The 15,632-nt window shown below is 41.1% G+C and overlaps 1 protein-coding gene across 1 annotated transcript; it reads right to left on the bottom strand.

The window, feature by feature from the left end:
* Window positions 1-1,283: 1,283 nt before the first annotated feature.
* ccr7 (C-C motif chemokine receptor 7) lies at window positions 1,284-14,158 on the bottom strand. The gene is made up of 3 exons (XM_008113376.3): window positions 12,891-14,158; window positions 10,264-10,313; window positions 1,284-4,610 (listed from the first exon to the last, which is right to left on the bottom strand). Exons 1-3 carry the CDS (start codon window positions 12,898-12,900, stop codon window positions 3,531-3,533), a joined length of 1,140 nt encoding a protein of 379 aa, XP_008111583.1. The 5' UTR covers window positions 12,901-14,158; the 3' UTR covers window positions 1,284-3,530.
* Window positions 14,159-15,632: the final 1,474 nt, after the last annotated feature.

The following is a 15,632-nucleotide window of genomic DNA, read 5'->3' as shown; positions in this document are numbered from 1 at the left end:
AAAGGGGCACTTTCTCCCCTTTTGATGGTAATGAATACCACATCACCTAATTGAAATATCCCGGGGTGGGTAGTCTTTAGAGGATAATGGGCATCAATTTGCTTGTTTCAAAATATGGGGAACCAGACTCCCTGTGTTCGGGGTTCTCCTTCTATTTCTGCTGAGCAGAGACCCAAAGTCCTGTCCTGATGGCATCACTGCCCAATGAAAATTCTTCCTCCAAGTGTAAGGCACAAACCTTGAAACACATTGTTATATACAGCATGAACCCTGAATTTGCAGAGGATATTTTCCAAGACCTAACCCTATCACATTCTCCTCCTCCTGTGGATACCTGAAACGGTGAATAATAGCGAATTCTATATTTTGACTACATTTGGACCAGAAGCGTATTGTAGGATGTTACTGGAGGACCCAGAGAAACTCACAAACACTTCCACTGAGAATATTTGTTGGAGCATACTTTCCCAAGTGATCTGAGGACCCATCTGGACAGACTAGAAAAATCAGAAAGGCCCTGCCTGTTGTTGTTGTTGCTGCATTTTCCATTTCTTTTGAGGGGGTAGGGGAGATCCACATGATGGTTTCCTCAATCTGAAGTATTCCCAGGGAAGTCCCAGCACTTACAAGAACTTTTCATTCCCACTTCTCAGGGCAGGTTTGAATTTTCCCTTACTTCCCAAAATGAAATATACCCTTTCATAGCACTTGCATAGCAGTGTTTCTGTAATCCGAGAAGTGGCTATCTCTAAGAAGTGGTCATCACTAAGAAACATTTTTTCCAGGACTCAACAGAGATCAAGAGAAGCAAAGAAAAATGCTAGCAATAAAAGGAAATGATCCCAATGCTTAGTTGAATATTGCTAAAGCACTTCAACACTTTTGACTATAACTTCTAAATAATACTTTAAAAGTCTCAACTGAAATTGGCGAAAGGCAGTTTCTGAAATCTTGTCTGAATGATGTGTGATAAGTAGGAGGGAGGAGGGAGGGAAATCTTGGATATTTGAATGCAAAACCCTGAAAATGCAGGTAAAATCAAAACAAAAAGAACTAGAAGGTCTGATACTTCCAGAGAGTTTTTCCTCTCTGGATAAGTCCACAAGGGCAGGTTTTACCTGGGTTTCAATCCTTTGCAAAGTGAAATTATCATCATCATCATCATCATCATCATCATCATCATTTAATTACTTATTAATCGCCCTCCATCCAAGATGCTCTAGGCGATTCACAAGTTACTGGAAGATTTACAAATTACAAATTACTGGAAGAGGCATTTGACATTTCTATAATATAGGGTTTATTTACAAAATGACACAATAACCAGGTGTCAGACATACAGCTTAGCATTCCTAAAGATAGCAAATGTCAGTTTCATGCATCATATCTCCAGTGAGGCAGCTCTCCTCAAAGCACTGTCCAGAATTCAGAGCGATCTCTGCCATTTCCCCCCAGTCCCAATCAAAATAGTTCTCATCTTCCTTTATGACCATCAGACATATATCGTGCTTATATTGTTTGTTGTTGAAGTGGTGGCTAGGGAGGCAAAGTAAGAAACTCCTCCCTCACCCCTCAATTTCTGAACATTTTTCCAATTGCTCTCATTATTAAGAAACTATCTTCTAACAGTTTGCTCTACTGGAGAAATATCACTGTACTACCTTATGCTCATAAGTCGTAGGATTCCTTTGTCAAATTTAAATTATGGCTAAGAATTTCCCTTAAGTAAGCCAACGGTAGTACAGTACAAGCCCTGCATCTAATACATTCCTTTACTTATCATGGAAACAGGAAACTGAATATTTCCAAGCCTTATTGAAATGAACAATTTCTGCCAGAAATTGCCATAGAGTTGCCCTGGAGGACCTAGAAAATTACTAGAGAGTGCATATTTTGTTAGATGAAGGTAAAAGAAACCTCAGATGTTGGTCCTGTGAGTACAGGGTTTTTACAATAATTCTCTTAACAATGTTCAGTTAGCAAATATACAATATTTTATTTAAAAAGAGATCAGAGAACAATTGAGCAGATGGTATAATGCATCTGCTTGATCACAGAGAATCTATAGGAAGTTTATAATGTAGTAGCATCACGGTTTGCAAGGTAATTGATGCTGTTTGACATTTGATGTTGTTTGTTATCATTTGCCACCCCCTCATATATCCTCTTTCCTTCTACATTAGCTGAAATAATAATCATAGTAGCAGAGGTGGGGGTTGTGTTATAAGGTATATTTGGGGTACTGCTTTCGAATGAGCAGTTAAAACCCACTAGCTTTACAAGGTAAATGTAAAGGTTTTCCTCTGACATTAAGTCTAGTCATGTTCGACTCTGAGGGTTGGTGCTCATCTCCATTTCTAAGCCGAAGAGCCGGCGTTGTCCATAAGGTCACGTCGCCTCCAAGGTCACGTGGCTGGCATGACTGCATGGAGTGCCATTACCAGTATAAATTGGTTTGTGGTAGATATGACCGGTTAGAACTGGCTTAATGATATGGATTACGATAGTTGCCTGTACTTTTGGGACTTGGGGCTACAACCGTGGTGGCATTCATGATGAGCACCTGCACTTCAGAATTTACTATGGTGCCCTGAAGCTACATGTGCAAGTATCATTATGCAATCCACCATAATCATTGGACAGTGTAGAAATGAGAAAGCTGATGCTCACTAGTAGAATGACTAATAACAAGACCGATATACAACATTTGACTCGTGTGTGCCTTCTATTGTCTATAGATACAAAGATAAATACATAAAGCAATCGTATTCTACAATGCTCCTGTTAAAATGCACATTTTTAGAGGAAACACATATTTATCAATATTTTAACACCACATTCATTTTATCCTTGATTCACTTAAAACGGACTGCTCACAACCATCTGGGTTGTACAGGTAGATACAAAGTGAGGACAAGGGAAAATTGATCAACCAGCTTTTGGGAGGGAGGGTGTTCTCTGAGCCAAATGATCATTTGGTTTGTGTTACAGTTGGCATAATAGGGATGACAGGGGGAAAACTGTATGGGGATGGCTGAGGGGGAAAAGATACTGGAGGTGGGTACAGGAGAAAAAGAAACTAAAAATTGAACAATGAAATCTGTCAGTTACTTGTTCCTATGCCTTCCTCTTACTTTATTGTCACCTTTTGGTACCTGTATGGTTCTTGATGCAATTTCATCACGACTATTATTAAGATAGTTATCACCTTTGTATGCCCAATGTAGATAACCTCTTTTGATTTCACAGAGCATTTTTTTCTTGTCCTTTGGCTCACATTTTCAGACACATAAGCAACAGTCTGTAGAACACTTTTTGCTGCCTTGTGGCATTTGGTCACATGGGTTCTGTTAGTTGTTCTGTGGAGATGGGACGATCTCTCAGTTCCTTATGAAGCTATAACAAAGTACCCATGTGGTGAATTTCAGTGGTCCTTCATTCAGTTCCTGATTCTGGCCCAGGAAGACTGTTGACATTAATATCAGGTTCATGGAAAGTTTTAAAATTTGAGTTGTATTGTCAATAGCATCTCATGGGGAATACGTGGTGGTGGTATCTGTTTCTGTGGCAATAGAACATCGGTTGTTCTCTCGATATGTTGACCATTTCCAGAGCTGTGCTTGGTTGATACAGCCCAGGTCTTTAAGGAGTCGGAGCACATCGTTACGAAACTTGACACCTATGAAGGCATACAAGAAAGGATTGAGACAGCAGCGGAAGCAGGCCAAGCTGTATGTCACATCACTGGCCACATCTATGCGCTTGATGGCATCACATTGGCCAGTTGTGTTGTTGAAGGCCGTGATGGTCTCAGCAAGCATGACACTGTTGTAGGGCATCTGGAAGAGAACAAAGACAACCATGACTGCAATGAGAACCTTGATGGCTCTGTTCTTCTCAAAGCTGCGGGCTTGTAACAGGGTCCTGATGATGATCCAGTAGCAAAAAGTCATCACTAGCAGAGGAATGAAGAAGCCAAAGACCATCTGAGAGATTCTGATGGAGGTGCTGAAGGCAAGCAAGTTTGCTGTTACAATGGTGCAGCGTGGTGTTGGACTTTCATAGTCATACACGCCTCTATTGATTGCCTCAGGGAGTGAAAGGATAAAACCCAGTATCCAAATGGAGAGGCAGGTGACTTTGCTGGCAAGTACCCTCTGGGAACGATGACGGTGGGCTGAAGGAGCCTGTACAATGGCAAAATACCGGTCAATGCTTATTGAGAGAAGCAGGAGCATTCCGCTAAAGAAACTCATCTGACAAATGCAGTGGACAGCCTTGCAAGCGAACTCCTTGAAGACCCAATATTTGGCTGCACTGACAGCCCAGAAAGGGAGAGTCAGCAGGAAGAGGATGTCAGCTAAGGCAAGGTTGAGTAGGTAGATATCGGTCATTGTCTTGAGTCTCTTGAAGTAAATGTAGGTCAGCATGACCAGGCCATTGCCAGCCAGGCCCACAAAGCAGACAATGGAATATATGGTGGGCAAGAAAGTAGCTCGGAATCTCCGAATCTCCTCCTTCTTGCAGAGCTCTTCAAAATTACTATAGTCAAGGGTTGAATTATCATCGGGAATGTCATAGTCAGTTGTCACACCATCACCCGTGCAGAACTAGAAGGAAGATGGAAACATTGGTTACAATCTAGATGTTTACTGGCAACATCTCAGTAGGATTCTCTAAATCAGGACTGGGAATTTATTATCTTTCACATGTTGTTGGACTGAACTGCCCATCAATCCTAGCCAATATAGTTAAATATGAGGTGTGATAGAAGTTGCAATCTAACAAAGTCAAGAGGACCACATATTATCCAGCCATGTTTGAAGTAGTAAAAAATTAGAAGCAGGAGAAATTACTGTTTTGGATTACAACTCTTGTAATTCCTCAGTCACAATGGTAAATTCCCAATTCTGGAGTTGCTGTCCTAAAAATGAATTTTTATAAGTTCCATCAGATACTGTGAAATATCTAGAGGAAAATATCAGCTTTTGGGACTCATCTACCAATATACTTACAATGAATTAATGCAATTGAAGTATTGTGGCTTTCCCTAAAAAGCATTTAGGAAATACTATTTGCCAAATATGCTCTTAGAGATCTTTGGTCTCCATAAGGAATCGATAACTCCCAGATTTTCTTGGGATGAGGGAGCAACCGAGAATTCATTTCAAGCTTTGAAGTCTAGGACATATGCCAATATAATCAGGGGTTCAAGAGAGATGCTATCCATGCAATTAGCCATTGTACACATGGCTATTAATGGAAGCTAAATAGCATCTGGACAGGCATTTGATGGGTGGGATGCTGGTTGAAAGATGTAATCCTTTCCCCACTGCTTGTGATCCCACTTCATTTGGGGGGGGGGGTGTCTTCTTGTTGCTTTGGAAGCAAACTCCAAAGCCAACAGACCTTGAAGGTTTTTCTTATCTTGCTGGTTATCACAGGATCTTAGGTGATGCACAATATAATAATTTAAAACATTTCCAGACCAAAATCATAAATATTTGGACACGATAAACATATTAAAGATAGTGACAATTAAAAGCACTTTAAAAACTACAACAATTTAAATCCCAGTACAGAGAGCAAGGTTGGCATAGTGATTTGAATGTTGGCATATGACTAATTTCCAACCTATGGTGACCTCAAAATGAACTTATTGTGTTTTTTAAAAGATTTATTTAGAGAGGGTTTGCCATTGCCTTCCTCTGAGTTGGAGAAAGTGTTACTTGCCCAGGGATACCCAGTGGTTTTCCATGGCTGAACTGGGATTGAAATGCTGGTTTTCAGGGTCATAGTACAGTACTCAACCACTACATCATGCTGCAAAATAGCACTCTATACACCACAAAACCACAAGTACCAGCATTACTTAGGGTGGAGATCTGGTATCAGTGCTATCAAAGTACTTCAACTGTATAGTGTGAAAAGACCCCTGGAATGGCTTCCAATTCTATTTACTCTGAAGGATAATTTAGAACAGTGGTTCTCCAGGTGTTTTGGACTTCAACTTCCTGAAATCCCAGCCAGCATACCAGCTGTTAGGAACTGGGGGAGCTGAATTCCAAATCACCTGGAGGCCCAAAGGTTGGGAATCACTGATGTAGAACAAGATTCACTCAATTGGAACCAGCTAAGTTTCTATCATTTGGAAGTGATATGTTATATTTCAGTAATTAGATACAGTTTTCCTCAACCTGGTGGCTACCAATATGTTCCATCATCTCAAGAAGATAATTGCCTAGGACTACAAGGATCATTTTTCAAAGTGGTTGATATAGCATGTCCTTTAAGTAACTGAGTATTCTAGACACACATTTATGGTATTGAATTCAGTATAGATTGTTTTTTTACATATAGATTTGCACTGTGAGCTATGAATTGGGAAACATCTGTTTAAATCTCATTCATGCCATAAACTCTGTAAGTCTTAAGTCACTACTTTATTTGATGTCAGAGAGTAATAGCTGATGTTTCTTATGTTGGTGTTGTAAGGATCATATTATAACAATTTAACTCTGATTTGGTGTGTGGTCTACACTTTCAAACCATAGTTTCCAATTGGAACCCATATTTATTTATTTATTTACAGCATTTATATTCCACCCTTCTCACCCCGAAGGGGACTCAGGGCAGATCACATTACACATATAGGCAAACATTCAATGCCTTTTAACATAGAACAAAGACAAACAAACATAGGCTCCGAGCGGGCCTCGAACTCATGACCTCCTGGTCAGAGTGATTCATTGCAGTTAATTGCAGGTGGCTTGCTCTCCTGCCTGCGCCACAGCCTGGGCCCATAGTTTAAAGAGAACCCATAGTTCACAGAAAGTTTCCAACATTGCAGTCAAAATTTACAAACTTTTCTTATGGTCATCACTCAACTTTGAGATCTTACAGAACTAGGAAATCAGAATGAATTTATGAAACTGAATGCTGAGTGGGTTAGAGTTGGATTTTAAAAACAAAAAATAATGACAGATAATTTACCCATTTTTACAGTGACTTATGAAGATATTGAAATAGACAGTGGCTCTCTATATCAGTCATGGGCAAGCTTCAGCCCTCCAGGTGTTTTGGACTTCAACTCCCACGCTGTTAGGAATAGTGGGAGTTGAAGTCCGAAATACCTGGAGGGCTGAATTTTGCCCATGCCTGCTCTATATCTTGGTTAAGTCATAAATCACAATGGATGCTGTAGTCAAGAAATCAGAAATGATTAAATCCTGGAAGGGCAGATGTGATCTAGATAGCATTTTCAAGTGTAAAGAGGCATCATTAAACATCAAGTCAGGATCATCTATGCCATTGTATTTCTAGCTTCTACATGTGTTTGTGAAACCTTGGCAGTGAAGAAAGCTGACAATCAACTCATTTGAAATGTGGAACTGAAGGAGAGTTCTACTGGCATCAAAAATGTCCAAAATTATCAATAAATGGTTATAGTATCCCATAAATCAATTCTGGACCCAAGTAAGCCCAATCTCCCCCTAGAAGCCAAAAATGACCAAACTAAGGCTATTACATTTTGGCCATATAATAAGATGAGAAGACATTGTCAAAGGCAATAATGCTCAGTAAAGTGGGAAGCAGTATGAAAAGAGAAAGACCCCATTACAGGTGGGTAGACACAGCATGCAGAACATGAACAGGAGCTGTTGGATGTCTCTCATTGTCATAAGTGATGATGGCAATTTGCAACAACAAAGTTGCAGAAATATGAGAGAAGGCAAAAAATATCTTGGAGTAGGCAAGTGAAAGTGACCTTTAACTGTTTTGTTCTGCTTCAGTTGCTAGGAAATATATATAAACCATCTTCCTCATTACACCACTTATGAATGACCATAACATGTGATTTCTGATGCATGCTCTGCTTTCCTTAGGAGCATTTTAAAGGAAGTTGAAGTGTGTGACATTTGCAGTGGGAAACCCCAGACATTTAAAAACACACATCAGGGAAAATGTTAACACTAGTCCTTATCAAAATAGAGAGAAGAGGGATCAAGGACTGGATTGGCCAGGATGGATGGGGAAAGAAATGAAGAAAAAGGATGAAAGTAATGGAGATTGCTGGGGACAGCAGTGGGAATAAATAATAGGTGGAGTTTTCCTACATAAACAGCGATGGACTGTGGCTGAGGAGTGGCAGGCAGAGATAAAAAGCTGTTGGGGTTCAGACTCTACAGACCCTGTAACCTTGAAAACAAACCAAAACAAAATTGTTGGTTTATAAGGTCTCTGTTGGTTTATAAGGTCTCTGCTTAAAACTTTGTGGTGGGCTCTGTGAGCTAGGGTTCCTACCACATCCTGTGGGTGCAGAGAAAGAAACATCATTCAAAGAGAAAGGAAGGCAACAGCCCACCATGAAACCCTCCACTCTCCTCCACCCTTTTCTTGTAAGCCCCTGTGAGGGATTTAGAGAGCGGCGGGGGGGGGGGGAGGTGGAACAGAGTGGGGGGGGAGAGAGAGATATAGAGTGGGGAGGGAGAGAAGGAACATTGTCTAAAATCAACCTTACTGATGTAGTCAAGAAGCGGTGACAAAATGTACTGTATATGTATGTCTGTGTGTGTGTATGTGTGTGTATACACACACACACACACACACAAATGTTACTCAAAAATTGAGCCCCCTCCCCACTCAACATATTCAAAGATCAATAGAAGTACTGTACCAAAACCCTTATCACAAAAGGAACCATCTCTTTATATCAGTGAAATTGTGAATGACGAGAACGTCCTCCATCCTTAAAAGAAGCACACCCTCTGCTGTGGCACCACTTCTGGTCTTTTTAAGTGCCTGGGCAGCAAAATGACAGTGGTGGCCAGGAGTAGTTGGTCCCTTATGGCATCACTGGTGTTTTCCCCTCTGCATGGAATAACTAGACTCATCTACAGGCCATATCAAAATCCTTAATTTTGGACTCAAAACAAGATCTTAGTTGGTTAGTTGGCTAGTTCCAGAAATCCTAACAGGTGGTAAACTGGCTGGGATTTCTGGGAGTTGTAGGCCAAAAACATCTGGGGACCCCAGGTTGAGAACCACTGCTGTAGACCAACACATTGAATGGGCATCAGGTTAGCGGAGGCTGGTTTAGAACATAAGAAGAAATCTGTAAGATCACAACAAAGACTGTCTTCGGGCTTCATCACACTGAGGTCCTGAAGCCAGGTGACAGCAGGGATACTCACCAGGCAATGTGGTGAATCCATGGGACAGTGAAAGAAACTGTTGCCCCACATCTCCCACTGCATCATTTTCCTCATTACATGGGAGAAAGAGTTGCCGTCTGGCTTCCCCTCATTCTATCTAATGAGAACATGGGAAGCTTCTCGTGTTCTCTGGGTAGCATCCTAGGATACTGCCAGGATGCTTCCTGTATACTGCCCTACTGAAAGTAGCCTTGAATCATATGATAGAATACGTTGGGCTCTGTCGAGGAAGCATCCTGGAAGCATCCTAGGATGCTCCCCAAAGGTAATGTAATGAGGTCCTTAGATTTAATATCATGTTTCCACTGTTACCAAGCAGATGTTGATTTGAAGTCAAAAAGCATTGCATGCTCCCGGTAGCGCAATGGGTTAAACCCTTGTGCCAGAGAACTGCTGATGGACAGTTCGCCGGTTTGAATCTGGGAAGAGCAGGTGAGCTCCCTCTGTCAGCTCTAGCTCCTCATGCAGGGGCATGAGAGAAGCCTCCCACAAGGAGGGTAAAACATCAAACATTTGGGCGTCCCCTGGGCAACATCCTTGCAGACGGCCAATTCTCTTACATCAGAAGTGACTTTCAGTTTCTCAAGTCACTTGTGAGACACACACAAAGCAAGCATTGCATGAATCCAATAGTAACCCCACTCCATGGCTTCAAGTAGAGTGTTGATCTGACATTTGGGAGATTCAGGTTCTTGGCTGCTAAAAACTAAGTACGATATTCACTTTCTCTCAATAAGACCAATCTCACAGGATGGAAGTTAAGAGAAAGTAAGAAGCAGCAGAGTCATGTAAGGTGCCTTGAGCTCATTAGAGGGAAACCCAGAGAAAAATGTAACTAATCATTATCTGTATCAAAGAGTCCACTTGTTTAATATTCCCAAGAGCACCTTTAACAGTTTGCTTTGCCCAGCTCCTTTCAAATACGAAAAGAAGCATAGGATGCAGGGAGCAAGACTATATTTCAACTACCTTTTCTTCCCTCATTGCAGCAATGATAAATTGAACGGCAGCAAGCAGGTAATGTGTTTTGTTTGTGTCAGCAACATACCTGGAAAAGGAGGGGAAGATTCCAAAGGATGGCCGCTTTCAGATGTTTGTCTAGAGGAGAGAAATGCACAATAGCTACTATTAAGTCTCTTTCTTACCAAACAGCAAAATGGAGCTGTACCTAGCGATTCAGTTTTTTTCTGTGAATTTTTTTTCATATAAAAACTTAGCACTTAGATTTATTGTGAAGCAGAACCTGGAAAAATTGCTTTGTTGGGCTACAGCTTCCAGAAAAAAGGACTATCTGGCCATTATGTCCTTTTTTATTTACTTTGAAACAGAGTTCAGTAAAGGGAGTCTTTTGGGGAATGCTTCCCAGCTATCGTTCTGCCTAGGGGATTCCAAGTGCTGAAATCTGGGGGAAAATCAAACCAAAACCTTTCCCAAACTGCCCCGAAATTTATCTTTCGGACTTTGAATGAGATTGTGAAGCATAGATCTAAATATCCTAAAGACATGAGATCCTGTCTGATCTTGGAAGCCAAGCAGTAAGCTATAGTGAGTACTTGGATGGGAGACCACCAATGCGTAGTGTGTCTTGTAGGCTATATTTCTGAGGAACTGGCCAAACCACCTCTGGATATTCCTTGCCTTTAAAACTCATGGTGTCACCATAAGTCAATGGGCAACCATATACACACACAATGGCAATAAGTAGACTGTGACTGAGGATGTCTACTTGCATTGGTTTCCAGGATTGTATGGATTTCCACAAGGATTTATGTTTGTGGTTTCTTAATGCCTTAGCTTGCAGCAATAGTCAGCCCTCTGTAACCAGATTCTGTATCCATGGATTTTAAAAATAAATCCAAAAGCTAACCTTAATTTTGCCATTTTATATTAGGCATTGCATATAATTATTATATTATTATTATTATTATTATTATTATTATTATTATTATTATGTTTAGAATGTTAATTTACTTTTTGTTTGTATTTTTGATGTTATTGTATGTTGTTTACTGTTTTATCTGGGCTTGGCCCCATATAAGCCGTCCCGAGTCCCTTTGGGGAGATGGAGGCGGGGTATAAAAATAAAGTATTATTATTATTATGGGGCTTAAACATTCAGAGATTTTGGTGTTCATGGGTGGGGTGGGGATTCCTTGACCCAAACAAATGAAGATACCAAGGGCTCATTGTAACTTGACAGATGGTTTGAGGATTCTAAAGGAGGGCTTCACCATTCCCTTCCAAAATATGCTGATGGCAACTCTGATATTTGCAACTGTCTCTCCTTTAACTAAAGGTTGGCAGCTGGAATTCTGTAAATGGCTTGCGGGCCTAACAGTTGCTGTTACTTGCCAGCGATTCAGTAAAAACAGCACAGAAAATTTAAACATTCAAAACAGCACTTGCATTCGTACTTGTGATAGGAACACAATATAAACCCTAAAGTTCCACATTTGCTTTTCATGCAAGCTTCTGCTCCAAACTGTCTTGTGTAAGGCAGGCTGCCTTTAAATATTTCACAAGTATTGGCTTGTGATTTATTAAATCAAATTTACTTGCTAATTTCTTTTTCAAATCAACAACAGATGTAATAACGTTCAGAACTGCCTAGCAGGTGTGCATACATACACATCCTTCTTTCGTCAATCAAAGCGGCATGTCAGTTATAGCTGAATTTGAACCTGAACTTACTATGATGATGATAATGATGATGATGTGAAGTAATAATAGATGTAAAGAGACTTTTAAGGTAAAGGTAAAGGTAAAGGTTTTCCCCTGACATTAGGTCTAGTCGTATCCAGTTCTGGGGGTTGGTGCTCATCTCCATTTCTAAGCCGCAGAGCCGGCATTGTCCGTAGATGTCATCATGGTCATGTGGCCAGCATGACTGCATGGAGCACTGTTATCTTCCCGCTGGAACAGTGCCTATTGATCTACTCACATTTGCATGTTTTCAAACTTCTAGGTTGGTAGAAGCTGGGGCTAACAGTAGGAGCTCACCCCACTCCCTGGATTTGAACCGCTGACCTTTTGGTCAGCAAGTTTAGCAGCTCAGCGATCTAACCCACTGCGCCACCAGGGGCTCGACAGAGACCTATACATATCACTAAATAACCATGCCATTGTGGAGATTAAGTGGTAGGAACTTCCAGAGCAGAGAAGTAAATGTTACCTTGAGGTCTTATAATTTGAAATCTGAAGTTCTTCCAGATAAGATAATAACACAATCTCTTTGCTTTTAATGAGAGGCTGGCAGTCTCTTATTTCATACTGCATTTCTGAACAAAATGCTTGCCACTATTGATAAAAGAACAATACTCTCACAGGCCATCCACACTGCAGAATTTTAGTACTTTGACACCACTTTGACTGTCATGGTTCAAGCCTATGTATTCCTGAAATTTGCTGTTTGTTGTGGCACTAGATCTCTCTGACAGAGAATGATAAATAGGTCACAAAATTACAAATCACAAAATTTGATCTCATTGAGCCATGGCAGTTAAGGTGGTGTCAAACTGCTATAATTCTGTGATGTGGATACATCCTCAATCCTATACTGTTGTGTGATTATGTCCAAAGATGAAGCCTTGCCGTTAGAAACTTGCAGGCTAAGGTTTGGCTCAAGTTGATCCCTGTAGAAGCAAATGAGTAAGATTGAGAGAGGATAGTACTCACCTCTATCCATTGTTTTTCTGTAGGTGGTTGCAGAAACCAGAAAGGAAATGCAAGCGCTAGCCAGCAAGCTTGTGAAGGGGATCTTAAAGTGATCTTGTCTTAAGAGCAATGTATAGGGAACTTCCCTTTTGTAGTCAGCAGGCAGTGCGCTTCAGCTATATGTATGTAACATTTCATATTTGGCGAGGGGCACATGACATATGGGACTCAAAGGCTGAGAATTAGCAATCACTTTTCAACCTGTGAACTGAACAACAGATTTATGGAAGAGTGCAAATAAGCTCAGGTGTTTCCTGCTGCCACAGGAGAAACATAGCAGGATGGAACTGATAAAGAGAGGTTCATTTCCACAAAGAAAAATAACCTGTAGAATGAATTATTGCAGGTCATATAACTTTTAGGAAATGTACCAGAGAAATGGTACAAAGGAGGGGTTCCTGCTTTTGGTCCCACCTCAGTGTGGTTTGAGGGGCCGAGAGAGGGGCCTTCTCTGTGATTGCTCCTTCCATCTGGAACTCCTCCCTATGGAAATTCTGACAGCTTCCTCATTTTAAGAAGCAATTAAAAACAAACCTTTGTACATTAGCCTTTGGAGAGGAAGATGATTAGCCTTGTTACCGTGTTTCCCCGAAAATAAGACAGTGTCTAATATTAATTTTTGCTCCCAAAGATGTGCTAGGTCTTATTTTCAGGGGATGTCTTATTTTTCCATGCAGAAGAATTCACATTTATTATTGAACAAAAAAATGAACATTTATTATATACTGTACAGTAGTTGTCATCACAAACCAGCATAACCAGACAAACTGTGAATCCTAACAATAATTTCTTGTTACTACCATTATTTCCATGTACAACTGGTATGTACATTTACCAATCCTGCATGCTCTGGTGTTCTGTTTGGCAGGCGCTGGGCATGCTGCCAAACAAAAACTTGGCTAGGTCTTACTTTCAGGGGAGGCCTTGTATTTAGCAATTCAGCAAAACTTCCGCTAGGTCTTATTTTTTGGGGATGTCTTATTTTCGGGGAAACAAGGTATATTATTATACTAGCTTGGGTACCCAGCGTTGCCCAGGTTATTAGAAAAAGTCAATTTTAATTGTACAAAATGCATCAGGTTGTGGGTGAATTACAACTCATATCATGCCAGGTTAACCCCGAGAAACTCCATCAGTACTTAAAGTTTGTTATGTTGGGCAAGTTTGCTCTAGATCAGTGGTTCTCAACCTGTGGGTCCCCAGGTCTTTTGGTTATAACTCCCAGAAATTCCAGCCAGTTTACCAGCTGTTAGGATTTCTGGGAGTTGAAGGCCAAAACATCTGGGGACCCACAGGTTGAGAACCACTGCTCTAGATGCATCATTGGTGGGGTTCAGTGTGCCTTCTGGGTGCAGGGTAAATTACAACTCCCACTATAGTTAGTCAGTCCCCTCAAACCCCTCCAGTATGTTGAGTTAGTCATGTGGGTTCTGCGTGCCAAGTTTAGTCCAGGTGATCATCAGTGGAGGTCACCCTTTCTCTGGTTGTGGGTGAACAACAACTTCCAGAAAGGAAGGTCAGTTCCCCCCAAACCCCTTCAGTAATCAAATTTTGGCATATCAGGTATGTGTACCAAGTGTGGTCCAGGTCCATTGGTGTTTGAGTTCACAGTGCTTTCTGGCTGTAGGTGAACTACAATTCCTCCAAATCAAGGTGGATTTTCCCCAAAGACCTCCAGTATTTTTTGCTGGTCATGAGGGCTCTGTGTGCCAAGTTTGGTCCAATTCCATCTTTGGAATTGCAGGTGAACTATAAATCCTACCTACAACTCTAAAATCTCCAGGCCAATTCCCCTCAAAACCCACCAGTATTCAAATTTGGGCATGCAGCCAGTTTACCGGCTGTAAGGATTTCTTGGAGTTGAAGGCCAAAACATCTGGGGACCCACTGGTTGAGAACCACTAAGCTAGACTATTGGTATCTCTCTGTGTCCTTCCACTGAACTGTGGCCTCTGAAGAAGGATCTCTCTTGGGAAAATATGTGAGCTAAGGCCAGTTCTATTATTGGGGAGATGGAGATGGCTGAATCAGCAGTAGAATAGTGTGTTCATGTAAAAAAAGAAGGTAGGGTTGTTGTGTAGAAGAAGGCATTTTATCAGTGTGGTTTCTCATTTAAGCGTGACCTACTGAAATTTGGTGTTCTACACAATTAGTAAATATTCTAGAGTCTGATCCGTTGTTCATGTGGTCAATTGTGTGGGTAAGGAGTGGACAGAAATAAAACACTCGGGGACAGTGCTGTGGATACTATGCAGCCTGTTCTGAGGTCCCCCAGGTTAGGTAGGTATCTCCATCAGATGTGGTGCAGAGGAGAGCACTTCCCACTATATCAGTTCTGATGCAAGATTCCCTATTTTCAGTATGTAAATTAGGTTGGGGGAGGGGGTGTTGTGTTGACAAAATATCTTGGTCTAGTCCTGCTGAGAGAACATGTCCTCTAAGGTCATTAAGGGGCAGTTGCCTGTTCCAAAACACAAAGAATGAAATTGACAACCCAATTTGGATGCAGTGGGATGAAACTGTTTTTGTTTGTTGTGGTTAAAAAAGAAAGGGGGAGGGGGAGACTACTTTGGTTTGTGCTTTGGAGCTTTGGTTCTCATGCTGAATGCCATGCCAAAAAGAAGGGGAGGCTGGTATTTATAGAAAGGTTAGACTGGTTACCTTATCACAAAGGGATACGGATCTGCCACGCATCATGATGAA

Source organism: Anolis carolinensis, chromosome 6, assembly GCF_035594765.1.
Source record: "Anolis carolinensis isolate JA03-04 chromosome 6, rAnoCar3.1.pri, whole genome shotgun sequence".
NCBI lineage: Eukaryota > Metazoa > Chordata > Lepidosauria > Squamata > Dactyloidae > Anolis > Anolis carolinensis.
The sequence above is the reverse complement of the archived record's forward strand: the minus strand, read 5'-3'. Positions and strand labels throughout refer to the sequence as shown.

Excerpts from the sequence above, each read along its gene's own strand:
- ccr7 (XM_008113376.3), bottom strand. Across the intron at positions 4,611-10,263 it reads ATCTTCCCCTCCTTTTCCAG|TTCTGCACGGGTGATGGTGT; the intron begins GTATGTTGCTGA and ends TCTTCCTTCTAG.